Source organism: Phoca vitulina, unplaced genomic scaffold, assembly GCF_004348235.1.
Source record: "Phoca vitulina isolate PV1807 unplaced genomic scaffold, GSC_HSeal_1.0 scaffold8, whole genome shotgun sequence".
NCBI lineage: Eukaryota > Metazoa > Chordata > Mammalia > Carnivora > Phocidae > Phoca > Phoca vitulina.
Window position 1 is genome coordinate 63,902,480 of NW_022589711.1, and position 8,426 is coordinate 63,910,905.

At 43.1% G+C, this 8,426-nt stretch overlaps 1 protein-coding gene across 1 annotated transcript; it reads left to right on the plus strand.

The window, feature by feature from the left end:
• Window positions 1–7,127: 7,127 nt before the first annotated feature.
• Window positions 7,128–7,928, plus strand: LOC116634054 (NADH dehydrogenase [ubiquinone] iron-sulfur protein 5-like). The gene has a single exon (XM_032407175.1). It carries the CDS (start codon window positions 7,235–7,237, stop codon window positions 7,610–7,612), a length of 378 nt encoding a protein of 125 aa, XP_032263066.1. The 5' UTR covers window positions 7,128–7,234; the 3' UTR covers window positions 7,613–7,928.
• The last annotated feature ends 498 nt before the right edge of the window (window positions 7,929–8,426 follow it).

Genomic DNA, 8,426 nt, shown 5'->3' on the forward strand with positions numbered 1-8,426 from the left:
CATGCCTTGGTGCCCCAACCAGTGCCTGGCTGACTCTTAACACTTAGGACTCACCATAACAACAGATTCCACCAGGAAATCTGCCAGGCACCTTATTTCCCACTCCCAAAGAAAATGAAGTCTTATTTAGTTGGCTCTATGTTTTTTCTTTTTCCTGTCTAGTATCTGAGCATATCTCCATTACTGTAATTTTAATTGTTTATTTACCCTTCTCCCTACTAGTCTGCAAACTCCTTGAGGGTAAGTGTCTTATTTATCTTTGAATTGCAAGACAGCACTTTGTTTGGCACAAGGAAATGCTCAATCAATGTTGCTGAATCAATGAGTGCATAAATAATTTAACACTATTCAGGGAAAGAGGCAGAGACAAAGCAACATCTTTAAAAGACAACCCAGACACATGTCTGCTTTTTGTAATAGTCAATTGCAAATGAATGCTCTGTCACCTTCCCATTGGGAAGAGTCTAACAGCAGAGGTAATACTAATCACTTCCCAATTGCATGCAATTGCCAATTTTCCTGAGTCGTGTTTAGCTGGTAGCAACGGAGTCTAATCTGGTCCCGTCCATTGGAGAGCATTCCATTCTAATAGCTGCCTTGCCATAAGTTGGAAATGCATCACACACAAGCTACTTGTTTCTGCATCATAAACTTCTAATGTTTCTTTAGGCTGATAGAGTTTTGTATGTCTTGAAGTCTGGAGATGAGCCAAATATTCTTCTTTGTTGATGATGTCTTAGATTGCCCCCTCCTCTTGTGCCATCCTCCTGTCCCAGTGCTCAGTGGAAGCCTGGATTTTTGGAGTTAGCAGATACCTTCTCCAAGATGCAGTTTTCTTCTTAAAATCAGATCGAAGTTTCCAGATGCTGGCTATAGTTAAGTGGTCATCCGTCCTTGGAGTTTATGCCTCAGGGGGTTGCCCAGGTCTCCGTTCTGGGGATTTGACACTTTAGTCAATCCATACTACCCCTCTCTGCCTCACAACCTCCCAATCCTCCTCCCTCTATTTCCCTGGGTGTGTGGGAGTAAGTGCATGATGGTGGCAGGAGGTGGAGAGTCGCCGGCCCTCTGCACGGAGCCACTGATGGCTCAGGACGCATCCCAAGGCGAGGTATTGAGATGGGCCTGGGAACGCAGAAATGAATAGGACATAGTTCTGAACCCCAGGAAGATTACAATATAACAAGGAGACAGATAATTAAATTACCGTATGGTGTGATAAATGTAAACCTAGGAGCAAGCACAGACTGTTTCATGCCATTTCTTATCCCCTGGACACCAGAGTGGAGCAGTGCAGTTTGTAAAACGTGGTCCCCTACTGCCCTAGAAGGCCTCTTTTCATTTGTTCCTTCTGAGGCATTACATGTGTGAGGTGCCGACGCCACAGGGAGGAGACTCCCATGTCTTTGCCCTCTCAGGGCTCACGGTCTGGTGGGGGAGATAGACATTTAATATGTTTGCCGTCCAACCTTTCTTGACATGGTGGCAATATTTACAGGGCATAGTGAGGACAGCGGTCTGCACTGGAGGGCACATGAATGAAAGGGAGGGGGAGAGGGGGAGAGGGAGAAGGCTTTTTTGAACTGAGACTGGAGAGATGAATAGATGTTTACCAGGCTCACCAGACAACAAAATGGCTGACCCCAGGTGGGATGGGCATCAGCAGTGCAATGCCAGGGGTTCAGTGGGTGGATGGAGTTACAGAGGTGGTAAATCCAGAGGTCTGAACCCAAGAGGAAGCACATGAACCTGCAGGGCCTTGGACACCAAAAGAGCTGTAAGGTAAACGTCATCTTACTTCTGCAGAGGGGGGATGTCAAGGCAGAATGTGGCCTTTAGGAATCCTAGGTAGGGGGTGCCCCGAGGATGGAGAGCCACATAGGAACACAGCAATCCTTGGCAGGATTGCCAAAGAAAACCCACATCTTTTCTTTAGGAGGTTAGAGAAAAATTTGAAAATTCAGTGTCGGAGTATTGAAAATGTGAAGGAAAATCTTGCTGAGTTCCACAGATTGGGTCAAGGGTACAGTTGCTCTTTCTGCTGAAACTCCTATAAAGTGGCTCAGCTGGAATTGGCTCAGGAGCTGCAGAGAAGTGATGAGAGTCCCACAAGTGGAGACACGGGGTGGCAGTGGCAGAGGGGAATTTTCTTAAATCACCACTTGCAGCATGTTAGTCCTTCTCAAAGACTTAGATGAGTTAGAGATGCCTTCCACTTGAAGCTCAAATTCCCCTGAGTGGCCAGCCAGGACCTACAAGTTGGCCCCATGCTCCCTCTTTACTCTTATTTATCACTGAAAAAAAATCTCAGAAATTTTTATTTTGGGGGCACCTGGGTGACTCAGTCATTAAGTGTCTGCCTTTGGCTCAGGTCATGATCCCAGGGTCCTGGGATTGAGCCCCACATTGGACTCCCTGCTTGGCAGGAAGCCTGCTTCTCCTTCTCCCACTCCCCCTGCTTGTGTTCCTGCTCTCGCTCTCTCTCTCTCTGTCAAATAAATAAATAAAATCTTAAAAAAAAAAAAAAAAAGAATTTTGGTTTTGTCTTCTCTTCTACTTGAAATAGCTTCTTCATTATTTATGAAATGGACAATCATCGTGAAAGACCTAGTCGGGTCTTTTCTTGCCCACTCTTAACCTCTGCTTCTTTTCTCTCAACATTTCCAGTCTACTCCAGCCCAAACTTACTGCACTCACTGATACTTTCTACCACGTCATTTACAGTCAGGATTATCCTTGTGTGTATTTATCCTGTGATAGTTTTGTAGATGTTGGCTTTATCTCCTATAGGCATGCAGATTGTGCAGGGGCTTCAGATAGTTTAAAGAGGTGGATTTGAGTTCCACTGGATACCTAATGCCTTATATTGAGTTTGAAAAGTGGTAGGGCCTTGTTTGCATTCTAGCCAGTCATATCAGTTTTCATGGTTTATCATGATTTTTTTTAAACCAATCGCAAACATTTTTTGGCATTCCTTAGTATGGTTTGTGTGGGTTTGGGGCTTTCATTTTACTTTAAAAATATTGTCAACAACAAAAAGTTTGGAGTAAAGAAGGAAATGTTGACAGGTAACAAGAAAAAAGTTTATTTCTCCCTTCTTGTTTGAAGTATTTGCTCCATTGGGTTATGCAACTCAGACCTCAAAAGCCATTTGGGAGCCTGAGAATTTAAAAATCATTCTCATTCTTGGTCTAGTAGCTGAGGGTTTCCTCTAAGTAAGAGGAAAAGTTTTCTTTTATGATAATTCCAGGTGAAAATAAAGGTCTATCAATGACAGTGATGGTTTTTAGGAGCCTTGGGTTGTAAATGTCATGGTCAATGGTCAATCTGTTCAGCTCTTTTATTTCAACAGCTCTGGATTACATGTGTTATTAACTTCCTCAGTCTTGTAGGCGTCTAAAATCCATCAAAACGGCCTGTGACATGGAAAACAATAACCAAAAGGTGACACTTTGGGAGAGGTGACAACTCTGGCATCTTAGTCCCATTCACCAAGTATCATCCCATTTTGTTGCTGTCCATTTACAGGGCTGCGTAAGGCAGCTTGGGAAGAGATGAGTGTGGGATGGGCAGACCTGGTGGGTATCCCATCCCACCACTTCCTAGCTTTCTGACTGAGAGCAAATCACTTAATCTTACTGATCATCAGTTTAGGGATCAGCACCATGCAAGATGGGAATAACACACACTCTGCAAAATGATTATGTATGTTTCTGCATGGCCTAGCACAACATCTGGTATTACTAGACACTCTGGGAGCTAATGATTACAGGGCTAGGTTCAGAGGCAGCATGATACTGGGGATAGAACAGAGGCTTTGGAGCAGGATCTGGTTTTCAGTTCTGGTTCTTCCACTTATTAACAGCAAAAATGGATAAATTATGTATCCACTCTGGGCTTTAGATTCTTTACTTGTAAAATGGGATAGCAAACATACCTACCTTAAAGGGCTGTTATGCAGACTTAAAGAGTAGTAAGGCATGTGAAGAGTAAGGTCCTGAGTGTAATAGTGTCTGGCACATGGTGCGCATATGACCATGTTATTTTATTTCATATTCAAGTCATAAAGAATGAAAAATAATATTTTAGGTCTGTTTCTTTCTGGTGTGTCTGGGAAATCAAAGGTGAACATTGTTCTTACTGAGGAGGGAGGGGAAGGGTTTTACCAGTGGCATACTGGTGAATGTTTAACAACTGCCTATCCTTACCTGCCGCCATGCCGCGCCCCCCCCCCCCAACTCCGTGTCCTTGAAAGGCCTAATCTGTAGCATTTATTGGTGTCCATGGTGTAGATTCTCCAGCCTGGCCACTCCAACTACCAATATGACAGCAGCGAGCACAGAGCTGAGAAGAGGTACTCGTAAATGGCTTTGCTGGCTGTTGTTACTGCTGCCTCGAGCCCATCACTGGGGCTTGCTTCTTCCTGAGCACACGTAAAACACAACGGCTAGAGGATCCCGCCACCTGGGTTGCTCTGTACATATTGGCAGTGTCCCTCAGCATCCTTGACTGTCATCATGTCCTCAGAGAACTGGGAAGTCAGGAGACTGGGGTCCTCGTTCTGACTTTCCAGGAAACCTGTGACTTTGGAAAAGTCCCACTTAACCCCTTTGAGACTCAACAAAGTCCAACCCCTGCAGGGTTTCTAAGACTTTCCAACTCTAAAAGTCATTGTTCAATTATTTCAAAGATGGGTCTTTTCCATGGCTTTTTTCTAGGTCACATGTCTTTTTATCTTGGGGCAGAATGGAGAGACCTTGGATTTTAACAAGCTCTGTAGGAAAAAAAAAGTGCTCTTTATCTTTATTGGTCCTGATGAATATTTGTTCTCTGTGAAAGGGATTTTATTGATCATTACAAGAACACATTCTGAAAAGAACCTTGTCAGTGATTAGATATTTGAATAAAGTGGGTTTTACCTTCCTTTCAGAGTTATTATGTGGTTTAATGAGATAATGCAGCACGGGAATACAATTTGGAGTAGAAAGTGCTGACCACTCTTAAGGTATTATTTTAAACAGGCCTTTCCTATTTGCAAAAGTGTACCTATGAGAGAATAAAAGTAGGTATTTGAAAAAAGTATTTAAAAAATATCTACTATATGCTGCAGTATATGCTGTTTACAATCTCTGCTTACAAAATAAATGATTGCATGCCACATGATGCCATATTTTATTCCTTTTTATTTTTAAACTTGAATTTTTATTTTATTTTATTTTTTAAAGATTTTATTTATTTGAGAAAGAGAGAGAGAGCACACAAGCAGGGGGAGGAGCAGAGGGAGACGGAGCAGGAACACAAGCAGGGGGAGTGGGAGAGGGAGAAGCAGGCTTCCCGTGGAGCAGGGAGCCCATTGCGGGGCTCAATCTCAGGACCCTGGGACCATGACCCAAGCTGAAGGCAGTCACATAACCGACTGAGCCACCCAGGCGCCCCTAAAATTTTATTTTTTTATTGGAGTATAGTTGACACACAATGTTACATAATTTCAGGTGAACAACATAGTGATTGAACATCTCTATAGATTATGCTATGCTCACTGCAAGTGTAGCTCCCGTCTGTCACTACACAATGCTATTACAATATCACTGACTGTATTCCCTGTGCTATATCTTTCATCCCTATGACTTACTCATTCCATAACTGGAGACTATTCCTCCCACTCTCCTTTAGCCATTTTGCCCATTTCCCAGTGATACATTAAATAATTAATGATCTACACTTTACTATCAGAAATATACAGATATGTTGCTTTACAGAGATTTTCACAAAGCTATAGAATTAAAACTTAATAGGAGTCCATTTTATTTTATTTTGTATTAGAATAATGCCATGAGGCGCTCCAGCCCCCCTGACACTGCAGGATTTAGAACACTAAACCTGAGAGAAGAACCTGCATGGAAACATACAAAAAATTCTCTTCGATTGAAAAGCAAAAAGTGTCTAAATAAAGAATTTAAAAGGATGTGAAAAGTACCAACTCTTAATTTATCTGGCTTAGAGGTTTATACCAGAAATCCACCAATTGTTATCTTTGCCTTTTTGCACCAGCAATGCTTAAGAGCTTTATCTTGGCAACACCGAAGCATCCACTGACTGTGTTATTTCAGACTACCGGTCTGTTCATTCAGTGAATAGTTTGTGAATGGTTAGGGTTGAATGAACATTTCTGGTTATTCATCCCTTCCACAGTTTTGTCGCACACCCACTATGTAAGATGCTGCGGGGATATAGAGAGAGCTCAGACTTGAGAATTCTGTAGGAGGTTGAATGGTGCCCCTCCCCCCGCCAAAAGAAATGTCTGTGTCCTAACTCCCCAAACCTGTGATTGTGATGTTAATCGTAGTTGCAAAAACCCTTTTTCCAAATAAAGTAAGAATCTGAAGATGAGGAAATAATCCCAGGTTATTCAGGTGGGCCCTCAATCCAGTACGTGTCTTGATGTGAGAAAGGCAGAGGAGGACTTGACTCAGAGAGGAGAGGAGACAGTGTGAGCACAGAGGAGGCAGGGATTGGCGTGATGTGGCTGCAAGTCAAGGAATGGTGACAGCTACCAGATGTTAAAAGAGGAAAAAAGTAAATTCTACCCTGGAGCCTCGAGAGGGAGTGTGGCCCTGCCAACACCTTGATTTTAAGCTTCTGATTTCCAGGACTGTGACAGAATGAATTTATGTTGCTTATGTTATCATGTTTGTAGTAATTTGTTATAGTAGCCTCAGGAAACTCATATAGATCCTCTCTCCAAAGAGAACATATTTCTTTCTACATGATATTGTTGCCTTAAGTTTGATTAGAATAGGAGTTTGGAAGAAGGAGAGATGCTTTCTGTTAGAGATATTGGGCATATTTACTAGAGGAAGAAGGATTTGGGAATTCTCCTAAAAATGAAGAGGATTCCGATTTAGAAAGAACTGATGGCAGTGGCCCAGGAGAGTGGTGGGGGGTGGGGGATGGTGGAGGTAGATGCCTCTGGGATGGAAGTGGAGGTGGGGCATGCCTCCAGGCAGAAGGAAACTTGCGCTCAAAGGCTTACAGTCTGTAAAGTGAGAAACTTATACAGAGGGAGGGGTTCGATTAGTTGGGAAATGGGAGAGACACGTAATCCTGGAACTGGAAAGAGCTTTGTGTGGCCAGCTAGAACATGGACTTCATTCTATAATCTACAGGCAATTGGGAATTCATTTTTAAGCAAGAGGATGCCCAGGGTCAGAACTGTGTTTAAGAAGGCCTTTTCATGGATCATCCAGTAGCGGCGGCCAGCAAGGGTACACGGGCACCGCAGCGCGACGCCATGACTTTCTTTGATGTTCAGAAAAGGCTGGGCCTTAACTTAGAACATTGGATGACAATCCAAAGTGCTGAGCAGCCTCACAAGATTCCAGGTCGATGCCATGCTTTTGAAAAAGAATGGATAGAATGTGCACATGGAATCGGTGGTACCCGTGCAGAGAAAGAGTGCAAGATAGAATTTGATGATTTCGTAGAATGTCTGCTTCGGCGGAAAACGATGAAATGTCTGAGTGACATCAGGAGGCAGCGAGATAAACTAATAAAGGAAGGGAAGTACACACCTCCACCTCACCACTTGGGCAAGGAGGATCCTAGGCCCTGAGCAGAGCTGCTGCTGATGGCTGGAGGCTGATTTTCATGTTCTCTCTTCTCCACTGGAAAGTTCATTTACTGAAAACCTCTTTGTGAAAGTGTCTAAAAATAAAGGATTGCTCTATCCTAAAAAAAAAAAAAAAAAAAAAAGAAGGCCTTTTCACCATGGCAAGATTCAGATGGAAAAAGTACTGGAATGTGGAAAGACTGGTTAGGAGGAGATAGTGTTAGTCCAGAAACAGGGGTGTTTTGGGCGGAACTCTGTATCTCCCAAATTCATTTGTTGAAGTTTGAACCCCCAGGGCCTCAGAATGTGACTATTTGGATATGAGACCTTTAAAAAAGGTAATTAAAGTGAAATGAGGTCATATGGGTGGGCCCTAATCCAATGTGAATGGTGTCCTTAAAGAAGAAGAGACTAGAACACCGACAACACACAGACTGAGGGGTGACCATGTGAGGAAGGTAGCCATCTGCAGCCCTAGAAGAGAGGCCTCACCAAACCAAATCTGCTGACACCTTGGTCTTGGACTTCTAGCCATAGTTTCTCCAGACCTGTAAGAAAATACATTTCTTTTGTTCGATCACCCAGTCTGTGGTATTTTGTTATGGTAGCACTAGCAGACTCATACAAGGCATTTACACTAGGGTAGCTTTGTGACAACACACACTGTTCTACCTGGAGATTTTTGATATGTGCTGTTATTTGCTCTTCTAGATACAGCTGTGGCTCACCTCAGTATAAAGATACACAGCTTAATTTCATGACCTCCCCAAAGGAGTTGTACCATTGCCATGAAAGCATGGTGCCTCCTAAGGCACAA

Coding starts and splice junctions, on each gene's coding strand:
- LOC116634054 (XM_032407175.1), top strand. CDS start 7,235: ATGGATCATCCAGTAGCGGCGGCCAGCAAGGGTACACGGGCACCGCAG.